Here is a 17442-nt window from a genome sequence, read left to right as displayed (position 1 = left end):
GTACATATTAGTGATATAGTTGTGCTGAGAGTGATGGCTGGAGTCCTACCGTCATAGGGATTAAATGCATTTGTAAATTATTAGTCAGTAGTAGCTTTGACTTGTGGTATGTCATCATCTTATCTGCTGTCTCAGCTTTACAAACATTACTTTTAGTTGATTATGCACAAGTGTAAATTGTACAAACTATTGGCAAAACAGGGTAATGAGAATATCAGCAATTGGAATAGTGGTGGTCAGTAGACCACGTACTATATGAGAAGTTCCGTCTCGAATAACGATGAGTCTTTATGTAACTAATACATAGATGTACAACTGTGGTATTAAGTCAAGGATCTACTGACTGATATACAGTAATTCCTTTAATGGTAATAGTGACATAGTTTCTGGTGATCTCATTTCCCGGTGATGTCAGGATGTCACAAGTCCACTGTCTTGTTTTAGAATATGGTGTGGCTACTTCACCTTGTGAAGTAATTCATTATCATTCTAAGTCATGTGAAATCTTAACAGTTTATAGTGCATGCATTAGTTGACTTGCTATGTTGGTAGCATACATTAAAACAGCTTTTACTTTTTATGGGTTTAATGCATGTCCATCTCCATCTATTAGAAATAAATGCTGGACATAATGTTCTATTTGTGGTACCCAAGTTTGTATGCATATGTACATATGTAGCTACATGTTTTTTTTGCTTTGGCACAAAAAACATCCACGAGTATTTTGGAAGCATCTGTAATATGTATATTGGACCTGGAGAGTATTACCAAAGTCTATCAAATGTACGTGTAGCTTATGTACAGCTTTCAGGAAGTAACTCTCACACTGGGCAATGTCTTGAGGCAGTATGGTATGTGTATGGTAATTCCCATCTAACCAACAAGTGGTCATTGGTTATTTTATTGTGAGAAGGTGTTAACGATAACACATTCTTTATAGAGACTTGCTGACTACTTTAGTTTTGATAGATATGTATAGTTTGTTTACTACTCAATGATGAGGTCATGTTGTGATAGTGCAATAGTGGCTAGAACCTGGGGATTTTTATGTGCAAAAAAAATTTTTGAGTGCTTATATTTCACGTGTGCTTACAATATTTTGTCATCTACTGGCCAGCTGCAACAATATGCATGCACAGAGTACTCCAACACAATAAGCATTCTATGGATGCAACTTCTCAAGTTTGTGTTAATTTTGTGGTCAATGAAACCATAATAAAATTTGATACTTGTATATATCATCCATTGAAACTTCATGTTTCAAGTGTAGTATGGATTCTGCTGTTTGTGATACAGTTTAGGTGGCATTAGATAAAGCATTCATTCTGAATTCAAGCCTGCATTGTCCAGTAAGATGAAACAGATTTATTGGCAAGTAGTGGGATTACTAGTCTGTTACAGAACTCACAAGGATGATCTATATTTCATATGGAATCTAGTAGCATGCATGGTATTGATGTACTAAATATCTCCATATGTATTCCCATTATTTCCACAATGCCCTGATAACTGAATTATTACGTATTACAACTTGTTTCAGGCATAGAATACATTACACCACAACACAACAAAAGCAAATACATCAATTATGGTACATATATGGTTGAAACATTGTTAATAGTAGACATGATATAGGTACTGTAGTTTGTTCTCCAGTAGTTAACTGCATACTATTTCCCTGACACAGTTTGATTTACACACCTGTACAAACACAACATACAATAAGGAAGGTATTCATCTGTTACTATTTTGTACCTCATATACTGCATCGGCTTTCATGTAAGCAATAATCATCGGAGGTGTTCTGTGGGATATTCTTTTGATTGAGAAATTTAGTCTATTGGAATTTGTGCTCATTGCTGACAATCTGTTAACAAAATTCTGACAGTTGTCCTTCACGTAGATTTTACACTTATTGTTGGAATCTTTTACAGTACCTTTGATATTGTTACATTGTTGCACTGGTACTGGAATTACTGATTTCATTGGATCAATGTAGTTCACTTGAGGATTTTGACAGATCTGTAAATATAACTTTTAATGATAAGACATTTTTATTGTAATATAACATACCCATTGTAGTGCTGCATCATCCAAATCTACAATAAACATTTTTAATTCCATTGCTGGTTGAAGGTTTTTAATTTTCATTAAATTGTTTGGATCAGAGCTTTGCTTTTGTATCATCTCAATAAATACTTCCAAATCTGTTTTTGTCATATCCTTTTTCATCGCAACTGTATACTGACCTTCTATAATTCCAGTGTCATCAGAATAAGTGTGTATCTTAGTACACTGTGGAGCTTTGACCTCAATGTAATCAACCAGGTCACTTTTACACAGCTGAAATGAGAACACATGTCATGCGTGGAACTTGTAAGTATATTATACATATATGATAATTTAAAAGATGCTTACCATTGTTACAGCTAATTCACCAAGTCCATCGTAATAGAATCCTTTAATTGGTCCTTTAAAAATAGTTTTCATTTTGTTCAATTTAAAAGTGTTATCAAGTGCCTGAATTGATGTCAACAGTTCATACAGCTCATTCATCCTGGGAGCTGGTATATTATACTGAAACATAATCAAGTAGTCGTTTGTTTTGAGTAGTGCACCACCACGCATTTTCCCACATTTCACAGGAGGTGTGACATCTGTAGTAACTGGTGCAGTCGTAGTAGTAGTAGTTGGTGGATCAGTGGTTACTGGGGTGATTGTAGTCCCAGAGCCATATTCTTCAGTAGTGCCATCAGTTACAGTAGTACCTACACGTACTGTACTGACTGGTTGAGAAGTACTATCAGTTGTTATTGGAGTGACAACAGTGGTACTGCCATCAGTTGAAGGACTGCCAGAGCCATCATCTGTTACAGGAGTGCTAGGAGTTGCAGTAGTAGGTTGAGTTGTTGGAAGTGTTATGGCATAGGATGGTTCAATGTAATCCACTAAGTCTTGATCACATAGCTATATTAAAAGAAAACCACTCATGAAAGATGTCACGGTCTTTTAACTGTCGATAATAATGGACACACACATGCCAGACAGCAAGTGGTGTTTGTTAGTAGCCACGCAAACATTGGCACCAAATATGGGGAGGCGGTCAGGTACAGTTATCGTAGCTAGACTCACCCACATTACAGTAGCATCGCTCATTTTAGCAGCAAACCCAAATCGATCGATATAGAGCATGTTAGAACAGGTGATAGGTCCCATCACAGAGTTGGATGCACCGCTGGTACGATAAACTTTATTTTCGCATCCGCTGTTCGTCATCTCGAGCATCATTTTCACGATGAGTACTGGTAATGTACCCTTCGTCATCTTCACCACGTATTCCTCTGGGATAGCACCTTCAATAGATCCAATGAGCTTCTTACATCCCTCTGGAAACGCCTGGGCTCTCCACGAGAAGCTACCGACAACCAGTAGCGATAAGATCGTTGCAGAAACAATGCCCATCGTTGAGAAGTGTAGCTAAGGATTCGTGCGAATCGCCTGCAACTCAATCGACGGGGTGTGACAATTTATACCAAGTCGCCTTGGTGAGGTGAGCACGTGGGCGTGTTATATCATATCCTGTTATACGAGGTCAGCACCGCCTAAAGGAAGTTAGTCGCTACTACTAGATGAGCTGTTGGTGATAACTAGCTACCTCGTTACATGGTTATCTAATGTAAAAGGAAATTAGCTTTGCTTGCATCCTTGGACTCATGTACATGTTAAGTTCAATATATAAAGCATTAATAAATATACTAGTGTCCATTTGGTTCTACTTGGGGTACTTAGAGATAATGAGTTACTCTCTAGAATTCCAATGGATATAATTACATGAAAATAACAAGGAGAAAACATCCTGACCATCTGGTAGACTCCTGTAAGCGTTTGAGCGTAAATCGGATGGCTGCAGGTTCGAGGCCACCTAGGTCCAGTCATGGATTTTTTTCTCCTTTCTCCAACTTTTCAAACACACCTTAAGTAGCTAAAGTCTTTGAGCAGGCTGTAGGACCAGGTGTGCTGTAGGACCAGGTGCCCTACAGACCCCCAGCAGCATTAATAAAATATATATATATATTCTTTATCATTTGATTAATGATATTTATGCTATAACATTTGGTAATTGATTATTTGTCACTACAAATCATTTATCAGTAGCTTCAGATACAAACCCATAAAGAGTTCTAGATCCGTACATGTTCACTATAGCTATTATACTTGCATGTAAACATTGAACATTGGTTTAAACATTAAAATGCAGACAGACTCAGCATATGCATACGGTAAAGGTTTGAAACAGGCTATGCTATGCTATGCCTTGGAGTGGTCTACGTTTTAAAATACGGCAGTGTGGTGGAGAATGTAATGTATACCAAATTGGTATTTATGATAGATATTTTTCTTAGATGCAAAAGCCATCACACACAATTTTGACAAGAAGAAATTGATGGGGCAAAAAGCACTGGTCTAGTAATACATTCCAGTAGTTCAGTCCAGTGATCCAGTCCTCATCCAGGTCATCCTCTAAGTTCACTGCCATGCAGCTGTGCATGGTGTACAAGATTACATAGTAATCATAATTATCCAACTTCAAATTTAGTATAGTGTTTTCACTACTTTAATATACATTATATGCTCTGCATAGCTGCTCTTTTTTGGCAGAAGAAATACACAAACCTACAAGGCGCAAACAGCACTTTAGCAGATATATAGTATGCACACTAGTTACGGCATATATCAAGCTAATCACTTATCACTTGATTGCTCCGTTTTTTCTATAATTTATCAGCATCATTAACTGACTAAGGTAGCGCACACACACACACACACACACACACACACACATACATACATACATATATATATATATATATAATGCACACAAAAGACTTGTTAATTTTGATAGTATTTCTCTGTATGCATCAGTAAAGTGTATAAGGAAAGAATTAGCAGAAACTTTCAGAGCTGGTAACTCTATAGTGTGTGCTTTCAGCTGTTCTGTTATTTATCATTGAAACTGGTATGGGAAGGTTGCTAAGCACTTCTTACTAAAAAGAGGTTGTAGTTATAATTATGTCTTTTGGCTAAAACACTCATACCTCTTGACATGAATGTAGGTAATCTGACAAGTCTATGAGGAAACCAGCTTACACAAGTGTGCAATGTGTGACAAATCACATACACAGTAACATTGGCTTGGCACAGTCATTTGGTTAGATACAAACTAGGATTTATTGTAAACTAATTTCATGGGGGAAAAAAATTGGAATTCCAACCGTTTGGATTACCACACTTACTTGGTTCCAAAAAATCGATGCAGCAACTGTTCAAAATCGGCCACCACTCAATGTTCAAAAATGATGTTTAAGCCCTGATTTTCAAAGTCGATTGTGGCACCACTCAAGTGCGGCTACTATTAAAGATGTGAAATTTAAACCAAGGTTCATCAGTACCAAAGTCACCAGTACATAGCATGCACCTGAGAGAGGCATATAATTAGGAAAGGATCACTGAAATTTGAAAGTGAAAGTGACAGTGGTGTAATGGTGGCATGTGTGTGTGTGGTTAATAATGGTTACCATGGCTACAGCATTATATTGTAGACCCAACTTTGTATATACTACATGAAGAATGTTGAGACAAGTAGGAGGCTATCGTGTATATTTCAGTGTAACTAATGGTATGTGTATAATGCCACAGATGGTTGCACCTGTTACAGGATATAACAGCTGGAACTGGAGTATCAATGTTATACTGGCTATTAAGTCTTAGCTTCATTCAGTTGCCATATGAAGAAATCTATGTAATGAACATTGTAAACAATTGATCATTGTGAAACAGAAAGCGTCTTATTAACTTGTAGCTAATGCAGAAAATTGTCATTGTAAAATCTTTATGAATCATCTGGATAGTAATTTCTAACTTTGAACATGATAATTGCTGCTCTTAAAATCTACCAGGTTGATACACCAAGATAGTAGATTAAATTTGGTTGTAAGTGGCTCTGCAGACTATTGCTGTTATCTAGTGACAGTTACAATGTTTTGAAATCGATTAGCAATTAATAGGTGGAAGTTTACAATAACAATTTATGTGAAATTTTAAATTGAAGCATCATCTTACTCGTACTCTGAACTGTGATGTGTAGATAAAAGAGCTAAATTTGTATAACAAATTTCCTTGAATGCACTAAATTCCTCGTTTCTTAATTATGCTGTTTTGCCACTGTTGTTTTACTAATTTTCAGGTCTGTAAGAGCATTTTTTGCTCTATAATGAAACTTGCGTACTGCATATGGAATATAACACATCTAACTTTTCAAGGGTGTGGCACTACGTATTATACTCAAGCATTTAGCTGAAGTCTTCTCTTAGTTTTTTCCTTTGTGCTAGCTATCAGTATAGTGTTTTAAAGTGGATCAGTTGTGTTAGCAATTATGTATTCGTGTAGCTACTTATGTTACTCCCTGACATGTAACTACTACTACTACTACTATTGGTAGTGTCTGTGTACATAATTACAGTACAATTCTTAGAAATGGAGTGTGTGTACTTTATAACTGCATGTACTACAATCAGTTTAATCATACAGTATGATAGTATTGTATAGAAGGACATCGAAGGTGTGGGCATGGCCAGTGATATAATATAACCCAAAAACCTGGCTCAATTTTTCCTCACAACAACATTACAGTATTGGTTGGGTAAAATCTCAAAAGTGTCTTCAGATTGACCCGAAACGTTTCTGTCAAGTTGCTACAGAATTAAAAAAAAAAAATTATTAAACGGAATTTTCTACTACCTGCCTGCCTGACACCTTCAGTCAAGCATAGCGGAAAACTGGCTACAGCTACAGCCCTAATTCTTTTGCAGAAACGTTTCTAGTTTGCTTAAGAAAAAACCTTTGGTATATTGATAAACATACAATGCTTGCACTATTGTCTTACCTTTTATCCTTCTTTACCATGGCCATCAGTCAAGGTTCTACCGCTAAGCGTTAATAGACTACAATAGGCTTCCATCTACTGGTGTATATTGTATCAATCTATTGGAATACACGTGGTCGTTGCACCAAACTATTTGAACACACACATACGTAACTCGCTGTTGATATCAATCAGTGAGAGCAACTCGCGGTGAACTATAGAGCAATGTGTAAGTCAATAAATATAGTTTAGTACAAATGTTAAACCGAGTCCGGTCATCCAGGTCCCACTTTACAGGTTATCTGGATCTGACCACACATGCTAAAGTAATTGGTGTAACAATGTGGACGTGTGGTAACACGTCATAGCCCTGCTTCTTTCGTGAGCTGCGCCCACCTACGTAAATTACATCTGTAGACTTATGGTAGCCACGCCCATTCATCAGTCTGTAGGTATGCACAAATCCACATCCATTATTGTCTGCAGGCTTATGTAGAGCCACGTCCACTGATCAGTTCTAATTGTATGAGTCATAATCTAGTGATTAACTCTATATTGTGAAAAGTAGGCTATTTAGTGGTCATGAGCTTGCAAAAAAACTTTACATACAAACAAGTATAAGAAAAACTTAGGAATTTTATATTAGAGTAGGGACAGTGTATAGTGCTACAATAGAAAGTACTGAAACAAGCTGGATCGGAGTAGTATGTAATGTCCAAATACTGTAAAACAATAAGAAGTGAATATCCCTACTATGCATTGAAATTCCAATTTTTTCTTATACTTGTTGTTATTGAATTGTGTTATGTAGATATTTGATTAGTAGTTAACATTATGTAGGAGCCCATCCTTTGCCATTCATGTCATCAAGACACATGGTAGTGTGTTGTGCGGCCAAAAAAGCTGGCATACCACACCATGGGTATATTAACAGGGAAAAAAAAGGAAAATGGCATTTTCATATGTGCATAGCTTCTTTTTGCATTATACCTGTACGCCAGGTAGGGAGGCCACATAGCAAATTTGATTAGATTCGTGCCAGCCATTTGAGGGATATGGGCATTCAGAATTTGGATTTTTTTTGTTCTTATCCATAGTGGGTATGGGGGCTTAGATTTCTTTTCCCACACTTTGCAAAAATTGTTATAAAATGCAAATTGTAACTTGATTGCTTTGAACTTTAGCTCAAATAAACAGTGAGCATATTTTGGGGAATTCACGTACTAAGTTTGCTATGAATCTCTACGGAGTTATGAACGCTTATTCATGGAACTTTTGTCACGACTACAAGGTAAACCGAGTATGGGAGTAACTTGAAAATCGATGTGTGTATAGGCTGACATCGTAACAGTGCCTTTGATGTTTTGAAAAACAATAGAGGTACAGCTACAGAATTATAAAGAAATAAGTGGGGTTGAGAAGCTCAAATAGAGCCGTCACTATGTGGTAAAAAAAATGAACAAAAATGTCTAAAAAGTTTACCAGGGTTCATCCTTAGCCAGTTGTATCTTGGCTGATCACTTCTAATTTTTACTTTATAAAGGAAATTCCAGTTTAAATCTGCTTATTATAATTTCATAGATCTACCAATGGAAAATCTAGATTGTTCTAGAGAATTCTGTGTGTTCTATTAGAAAATGTGCACTCTATCAGAGTATAATGCAATAATATTGAAGCAATATATTACTTTTATAACTCTTGTCTTCAGTAATCATCATTGTGTCTGTATAGATAAGAAGAAATGTGGGTAAAAAGAAACCCTAAAGTCAGTAATGGTTAGGTCTTATCATAGATATACGACTCTTAGTAGGGATTGGAAACAGCATCACACGCCCAGTCTACCTGTACGATTGACGTCACTGGTTAGATATGAGGCGCATTTCGCTTGTTACCGCTTTGAAGAGCATGAAAAGACTAACATTTCTCTTAACTGTAGACTATCAGTGTAGGTTTAGTAGAATATGAAAGTTCTCTAAGGTTGAGCGATACAAGTTACTTTGGTGGAAGTCACTGACTGGCCTTTCCCACAAAAGAAACTCATTATATTGTGCCATTTTGGTATCGCTTCTACACCAAGGTACGTTTCTGTTTCTGTACACCTTCTGGTATCAACGATATGTGGCTTTTTAGAACCCCATTGGTCATTAGAATTGAACAGTCTGGTTTGTAAGCCACACCTCTAGTTTAAACGCTGCGTATTTCCTTGGTTACAACTTGGCTAGGTGTTGTTGTAGCGTTGTGTTTCTGTTCTCCTAACTCTGCACAGCTGCTGTCTAGCATAACCATTTGTCTTTCAAGCTTTAATCTAATGTCAAAGCTGTGCAACCAAACTAGTAGGATGGTAGCACGCTTCACTCTTAGGTTCTAAATCACTCTCGCAAAACCTATAAAACTTCATTAGGGGACAATTAAATTAGTATACGATACAAATTACGGAAAGCATCCGAAACAAGCCTACTTCTGGTGCGTGATGCCGTTTCCAATCCATATTAAGAGTCGTATATCTATGGTCTTATGAAGTACAAAAAGAAGTGAAATCAACACAAAAACAGCCAAGCTGTGGAAATTAGTGCAACCTTCTGTGTGAAAAAGGTGTGAAATCAAAGGTGGCGGCCAAGAAATTGCTGCAATGATGTTCATTTATTTAATCATTGCAGTAATTTCTTGTCTGCCTCCTTTGATTTCACACCTTTTCACTCAGGATTTTGGAAGGCCGTACCATTTTTTCACAGCTCAGCTCAGCTGTTTTTGTGTGGATAATAATAGCTTGAGTAGTTTTAATGAATTTTGCTACTGTGATATAGTACTTAACACATTTGGTCTTCTTATTACATTTCTTTATTACAGCTAACTTTAAGTGATCTTTTGGCATTATAATTTCTGATATGTAGCTATTTTCCTGCATGGGATTTCTAAGCAAATATGTATGGATCTAGCTGTGTACTATAACATACACTGAATTCAATGTGTTAACTTTTTTGTAGTTAGTATAATAGTAAATGCATACCATCATAATAATGAGTTGTTAGGACAGAGTTTGAAAGGTAAGTATTATATTTCTTTTGAACAAGTAGTTTACTTATCGGAATTTGCCCACATCTTAGTCCCTAAAAGCATATTTGTGTATAACATCAATGTATGCACTTGCACAAGATTTTGAAAATACCGCATTTCTGAATTATGGAAAGACAAAACAGCGGCAATATAAGGATTATACTAGGAAAATGTAAGTACTCTTGTTGTATTGGAAATGGTAAATTTCACTCGGCTTTGCCTCGTGAAATTTATCCCCATTTCCAATACAACACTCGTGATATTTATCCCAAATTTCACTGCTACCCATGCTATTCCCAGTTAATACCATACTCTGCATGCCATGTAGTACGCAATTTGTCACTATGTACTAAACATGCGTCAACACTAATTGGCGCTACATTGTTAACATAAATTCTAGCCAATGAAATTGCAATGTTCAAATTGCAAATTTCATTGCTACCCATGCTATTACTAGTACAAATACTATTAGTTTCTGGTGAAATTGTACATATCTTTCATGTATGTACTACCCTTTAGTAAATCATTCTGTCACTAGCAGATACTCTTTGATGAGTTGGCACTGCATCTTGGTTCAATCTTAGTATAATTGCTCAGTTGGTTAGTTTTGCATTAGTACACCTCTGTATAACATATTATAACGTACCGTAAGCTTTCAACTGTGTGCAAATCATCAACCACCTCGTCCAGAATAACATTTCTCTATGCAACTATTTCACCGCCAAGATACTAGCTATACTCCTTCCTATTGGCAATCAAATTATCAAATTATAGAACAGCCTACCCTGAGATACGACAGGAGCATCATCAGTTGAGAAATTTTACAAAGCTAGCTAGTCTACCACTATAATCATCCTATTCAGTTTCACACTCCCTGGTGGAAGCTCTGCACAAGATCAAATATACTATAATAATTGCCCCACTACAGATTATCCATTCACTCTAGTGATGATTTCTGATGGCTGTTGTGACTGAAATCCAGCAAAACACGTGACGCACATGACAAAATTTTTTGTCACAGGTATCTAACCAGTTTAGATACCTACCCATTGGTATCTATTAGATTTTAAATACCTCATTAATGACTTAAGTTCAAAGCATACTATGCATGCCGTAGTCTAAATCGGTTATTGCCCAAATCCACGGTATCTTTGCTATTTTAGAAACCTTCGGAATGGCACATAATTACTTCAGGCTTCGCCCTCGGTGATTATTGTGCCATTCCTCAGGTCTCTAAAATAGTGAAGATACCTTGATTTGTGCAATAATCTATACATACAGTCTAATGATACTGAAATATTTCATACAGTACTCATTTTAGTACCGTTAGTGCTCCTGCGAAGTGTTTCATTGAGTAAAATTTTGCTACATCTAGAAACAATATTACAGTGGAATCTCGATTATCCGATCACCGATTAACCGAACTCTTGATTATCCAAACACCAAATTGACTGCTCAATTAGGGTATTTTGTCAAAAATTGTATGCTTTATTAGAGTAGTTGACCAAAGCTCTGAATATAAATGTATGGTTGTTCGATTTTATGTACTATTCGATTATATGAACACCCTTTCCCTCCATTTAGCTCGGTTATTCGAGGTTCCACTGTAATTGTTTGTTCTCTGTGCTAGCCATTTGAATCTGGTTATTGAATTATTGCTCTCATAGCTACACCTTGCTGTGCCTGTAGATGTAACATTGAGATTAATGAAGTGGTTCATCATTTCTGAGACATTGATTATTACAGACACAATGACATGAGGAAATGACGCTTAATGTACACAAAACACCTTAAGTATACTAACAAGGTTAACCTTTTGTGCATTTGCAAAAAGCACCATAAGTATGTCATGCGTAAAAGTACAAGAAGAGACATTGTCTCTTCTGTTATCTGTTTGCTATACTGACCCACGAAGTGGGTGCTATAGCATTCTGTGCTACATATTGAGGCCTTGGTTGATTTGTAGATTTGTATTCACAACTAAATTCACAATTATGTATATTATGATTTGATTTAGAGGTCCATTTGCACATATGTACTATACCATTAAGGTGGCGGCTACCCGTTAACCCACGGAAATGCGCATAATTAAAAATATTGAATCTTGTTTTTTCATGGGTAGGAAATTGTTGTTTGCTTTGTTGTACCATTGTTCATTGTTTGCTTTTATGTTCCTGAAAATCTAGGCGCCAGCTCCCAGATACAGAATTAAGGGCGTTTAATCAGAACCGCTATACTGAAATAATAACATGCCAACTACGCTAGTTAGGCATTTGAAACTTTTCCTAGGGCCTAGTTTCATCATTCTTACCAGCTCTATGGATTAATTATCACCAATCTACCATTAGAACATGGTATAAAAGCAGTATTTCCACTTTGCTGGATCATATTTTTTATCTGTGATGACACTTCGAAACAACTGATCCATACTGCTGTAGATATATTTTGTACCTATCATCACTCAAAATTTTGATCACCTAGCATGTTGTTTTAGAGAGTTATGTGCTCTGATAGAGCCTATCATGTACAATATGGTTGATAGCGATGGGTGCCTGTTAATTGACAAAGCACCATAGTGAATTGGCACTAGTGCTATTTTTGTTATTATTTTATTACTGCTAGTACTTTACAATGACCAACACTGGTGACAGCAGCTTGTGCTGCAGCCTTTGAATTACCTAACGTAACCTAATACTGTAGTTTGGACAGTAGACACATTACGGAAGCAGCTAATAAAGTGAAACAGAAAATGGGCCAAAGAAAGGGAAAAGGGTCCCTCCAACACCAGGATTTGAACTGCAAGCCACCCAATGTCTAGTTAGTGCCACACTCAGTCTCTTTCAGGAGGGATGGATTTTCTTCCTTTTAACCTAAGTATTTATTATTATCATTAGTACTTTACAGTGACCACAGTACTGAAAGACACGCATGGATTTGTGGCTTACCACAGGTACTTCTACTTGGTTATAAACACTTTATACCACAGAATCACCACAGCAATTTTTTCAGAAAGCAAGCCTTTCTTTTTTGCTACATTCATGGAAGCCACAAGTCTGTTTATGGTTACTTATTGGCTTCTTGCCACCTTAATAAGCTGGCTAACTCTTATGTGGCTTCTGGTTTTTGATATCATGCTTGTGGCTTCCTGTTGTGAGGTGGAAATTTTTTTCAAGTGATGAAAAATATTTCCATAGGTTTCATCAAGAGTAAATATTTACTCTTGGTTTCATGTATTACCATCGAGTGTTTCCGGGATTTTGTGAGTAAAAAAAATTACAAAAATCATCACTTTTGCACATTCAAAATTCATCAATCAAACATTTCCACCTATATGGTAGGCTCAAGTTTGCGGATGTCCTGATGCATATCATGCATACATACAGCTCAAGATCATATTGTTTTACTAAAGTAAAGAATAGAATACCCATACTTGCTTAGGTTTTATTAATTTTGTTAAAAGCGCATATGATTTTCTATAATTCTGATCATACAGATATGTGGCTTTACTAGTAGCACTTGATAAATATGTAATCGCATATAAGGACTCTTCTATTACCAACTTTTAACTCTGTACGATTAATCATCTGAACTATGTATTTTTGGGATTGAATTTTTCCAAACAAGTTCTTTCAAGTGGTGCAACACCTTTCTACTTTTCTTTAATGTGGTAAGAAGAATATATGTAATTAACACTTTCATTGATAGTAAATTGATAGTTTTCTGTTCAATTTTGTTTTGCTGGGAAAGCACTACATCTTCAAGTGAAGTGATTTTTGCAAGGAGTTGTTCAATAGTTGGATCTTAACTGACTGTTGGGTAGGAGATATTAATAAGAAGTTACACATTATTGTTCCATACACTATAGTAGGAGAGGAGGCCACTGATGATCTATAGCATATGACGAAACTAGTCAAAACTTTTTTATGAACTTACTGCTCCAGGCTAACTTTTGTTATGTTATATGAAATGTGTGTATGTGTACTGTTGTCTTGAGAATTGTAAGATTTTTGTAGCTTTGAAAGTGAGTTTGGTATATGAAACTCCACAAGAAAAGTTGTACAGTTGTAGACCTTCAGTATTCCAAATGTAAGATAGAGATTTCAAGGTCTAAATGTGTAAGCTAATGGAGGGTTATATTTCAGAGTGTTTGTTTTGGGTAGTCCACAATTCACTAGACTATCTCACCATTACTGGTTCATCATCATTGCACTTCAAGGAAAGATTTGTTTATTTCATTGAATGTGATGAGCTATTTTGTAGTGCTGAGTTCATCATTTAATTGTGTAATCAACATAACTGATACTTTGAAGCAAGTCATAAAGTACTCCATCAGTCTGTAGAGGGTACTGTAAAGATCCTAACTGAATCGAACTTTGCGTAGTTTGCAGTTTTGTTTTAACATAGGGGTGTAGCCAAGGGTGGGTATAACAATGGTGCTTACTCACCACTGCTACATTCACAGCTACTTTGGTAGTAAATCAGGCTGATAAAACATCAAAGTTTGCTTAAAAACACTCAATGATTCCATCACATACTGTTCACCGCCTTAATTTTTTATTTAAGAATTTAAAGATGATGATGGAAGCAGTATCAAGCTTCAGGAATCGATAATTACTCTGTTTTCTCAGCAACGGAATGGGGTGTTATGATTGAGTGTCAAAATGATGGATAAAACTTGCACCAAACGAGTTGATGAATTCAGTTAAAGATGAATTGATGGCTAAATTAAACCATATCTCAGAGTGAGTTTGGAGTAGAAAGAGCGACTTATACATGAGTAAAACTAGTAGGTTGGTGTGCCCACCCATCTCTGAAGATCTGACTATGCCACTATTTTAACTGTATCTACAGTATATACATATATGTACATGCATTTGCAATTGCATAATACTCGATATTGTGTGAATGAGATATTTTTTCCAATGGCACAGTATTGTTTGCTACACAACTAACTGCCTCTTTAAATTACTTTGACAAATTGTGCTATGTGGTGTTATGCGCTTAAATGCTGTATAGTTGTCCCACGTTTGGTATTAGTTGATCATACAATTCATAACACTTGTAACAACAGATCTAAGTGCAAACATGTACAAACATAGCCACAATAATGTACACTGTATATACATGTATACAGTTCTCTCCACTTTTGAAGTACTTCTAGTCATCATGTCTCTTTACCATCACTGTCATCTCTATCATCATCTTCACTGCTACCACCATCTGGGACTGAAGTGACTGGTCCTGGAGTGCTTATAGTTGGACAATAGCAGTTGACAAATATTTTTCCTGGTGTAAGGCATCCTGAATCACATTGAGGATAATGTTTAGGCCCAGTTGCAGTATTATTATTTCCTTGAATAGTAATAGTATCTTCTCTACATAATTCTAAATTAGGCTCACGCTCATATTTAACAGTGAAACGGTTTCGGATAGCCCAGCGTCTTTCACAAATCTACAGTTGGAAAATAGATATGTACATTCATGATATGTGCCACCGATGCTGCTTGTATGTATTGTACTCACCCAGTTTAATTGTTCAACAGACATATGTGCCTGAATGCTATTGGATCTGCCTTCACATCTATGAGCAGCAATAGTAATGTTTGTTTGCTTGTCTAATTGTTGCACTAATTTTTTGCACTTTTTGTTTGCTTTTCTTGTAAAGGTGATAGTAAAGGTTAGTGGGTCCTTTGCTTTATAATAACATTCTGTCTCATTGGCAAATTCAACATTTACACAGACGTTGCTTTGTATCGCTATCTGTTGAAATATAACACTTTCATTACAAGCTGTATCATATAGTGTATTGAGACTTACAGATAGATTAGCTGATTGAGAGTCTGCAAATACCAGGAACAATGCCAGGAAGGACAACACCAATAACTGTTTACTAGTCATTCTCGACTAACTGTAACTACCAAATGATAAAGATAGTTTTGTGGCACCAGGATTTATAGGACAAACCATTTCCTGGATTGCATAACAAGTGAGGTCACAAGCTGTCACCAACTAACATCACAACATTAATTTTTTTTTTGGAAAGCATATTGTCATGTATTTGGTAATAATAGTATGTAGTGCCGATCTATTGTAGAAAATATTCCTAGACATGAGTCAAGTGCTCTTTGACTTACTGCTTGTAATAGAAGAGAGAAGTTTCCTCACATTGAACAATGGAAGAGTTTAACCATTTAAAAGATTAAGGGTGTTTAATGAATTGGCATGTAAAGCAAAAGTGATTTGGTGGTACCATCACTTCAAGCCAAGTCCTGTCAACTGTAGAGGCAGTTATCTTCAATTTTGGCTGTTACTTATTTATTGGTTAGATCACAGTGTTTGCGTGGAGCCACCAGTCATGTAGTCATGTTGGTACAATTGTACAAACATGTATGGATGATGATGCTCTCTAAAAGTTTTATGGTTTTAATTAGATATCACAATGCGGTTCAGTACTGTCAGTGCTAGACTCTCTTGTTTAGCAGTTACAAGAACTAACTGGAATTTAAGTTACCGTATTTACATACTTGGTTAAATGCCACGACTACTATTAGCTTATAGTGTCAAATTTCAGTGTGACTTCTTCTCAGGGTGGCCACTACGTTTGTAGCATAAGCGGCTCTTAATGTGCGGCAACTAGCAAACTGAAATTGCTGTTATAAAAAGAGTATGTACTTACTTTATAGCTCTAGTACATTTCAATGTGCACTAAAAGGAACCAGCAGATGGATGGTATGATGTCTAGATACACGGTGTGTAGAACTATCCTTATTGAGAATATTACTGAATAATGGTCTACTTCACGTTCATAACAAAACAGCTTAGAGCAATTGAGGATTATGGATTCAAATAATAGCTGTGGTGTTCATATTCTGCACGGTGTGGCACTACTTAAATGTGGCGACTATTAAAGGCATGGTGTTTAACCAAGAAAATGCCCAATATATATAGATGCGGAGAAAAGACTAACATCCAAGTATACAAATGTAGATTATGTAGTGCTGTAATTTTTGTGGTGGTGTAACTTTTATCTGTGCTTTGTTGAGATATTGTTTCTCAACTGACAGGATTTTCTATGTATTCTTACTTTGCCCATCTAGTATCTGTATGTATATCTAAGGTATAACATCTTGATGTTAATTTACTGCAGCCTACATTATAGTGGTTTCCTGCAAGTAATGTCACCATGTGATATGTGCCTTTTATAAAAGAAAATTATGTTTTTTTTCTTTTCTTTCTTTTTTGGTCAAGGATAACACAAGGTATGGTCAAAAATGCAGCCCTGCATTTCCTATCTTCTCTTCTCTGCTTGCTACAGAAGTTTCACTGATACATTAGTTTGTCAACACTCTGTATAGTGAATGTTTATAGTGGAGTGACTAAGCTATGTAGGTACTTCCCTTTGTAATGAACTTCTATGCATAATTGATCACATAGTACCAGCACAAGCCACAGTGTTAGTGGTACTT

The 17442-nt window shown here is 36.2% G+C and overlaps 3 protein-coding genes across 4 annotated transcripts in view; 1 reads left to right on the top strand and 2 right to left on the bottom strand.

Annotated features, from left to right (window-relative positions):
• The window catches only part of LOC136261050 (5-oxoprolinase-like), a 100036-nt gene that overhangs the window by 16472 nt on the left and 66122 nt on the right, over positions 1 to 17442 (top strand). The window lies entirely within an intron of this gene.
• Positions 1507 to 3537, bottom strand: LOC136261052 (uncharacterized). The gene is made up of 5 exons (XM_066055018.1): positions 3133 to 3537; positions 2419 to 2967; positions 2074 to 2343; positions 1756 to 2022; positions 1507 to 1701 (listed from the first exon to the last, which is right to left on the bottom strand). The coding sequence occupies exons 1-5, from the start codon at positions 3460 to 3462 to the stop codon at positions 1660 to 1662; spliced, it is 1458 nt and encodes a 485-aa protein (XP_065911090.1). The 5' UTR covers positions 3463 to 3537; the 3' UTR covers positions 1507 to 1659.
• LOC136260951 (uncharacterized) lies at positions 15026 to 15892 on the bottom strand. Its single transcript, XM_066054874.1, has 3 exons — positions 15794 to 15892; positions 15500 to 15736; positions 15026 to 15428 (listed from the first exon to the last, which is right to left on the bottom strand). The coding sequence occupies exons 1-3, from the start codon at positions 15872 to 15874 to the stop codon at positions 15141 to 15143; spliced, it is 606 nt and encodes a 201-aa protein (XP_065910946.1). The 5' UTR covers positions 15875 to 15892; the 3' UTR covers positions 15026 to 15140.

Source organism: Dysidea avara, chromosome 7, assembly GCF_963678975.1.
Source record: "Dysidea avara chromosome 7, odDysAvar1.4, whole genome shotgun sequence".
Lineage (NCBI taxonomy): Eukaryota > Metazoa > Porifera > Demospongiae > Dictyoceratida > Dysideidae > Dysidea > Dysidea avara.
Note: the sequence above shows the minus strand (reverse complement) of the source record. Positions and strands in the feature narration are given on the sequence as shown.

Coding starts and splice junctions, on each gene's coding strand:
- LOC136261052 (XM_066055018.1), bottom strand. CDS start 3,462: ATGGGCATTGTTTCTGCAACGATCTTATCGCTACTGGTTGTCGGTAGC. Junction 2,968..3,132: donor GCGATGCTACTGTAATGTGG/GTGAGTCTAGCT, acceptor CTTTTAATATAG/CTATGTGATCAAGACTTAGT. Junction 2,344..2,418: donor GTGAATTAGCTGTAACAATG/GTAAGCATCTTT, acceptor TTCTCATTTCAG/CTGTGTAAAAGTGACCTGGT.
- LOC136260951 (XM_066054874.1), bottom strand. CDS start 15,874: ATGACTAGTAAACAGTTATTGGTGTTGTCCTTCCTGGCATTGTTCCTG. Junction 15,737..15,793: donor CTCAATCAGCTAATCTATCT/GTAAGTCTCAAT, acceptor ATATTTCAACAG/ATAGCGATACAAAGCAACGT. Junction 15,429..15,499: donor CTGTTGAACAATTAAACTGG/GTGAGTACAATA, acceptor TTCCAACTGTAG/ATTTGTGAAAGACGCTGGGC.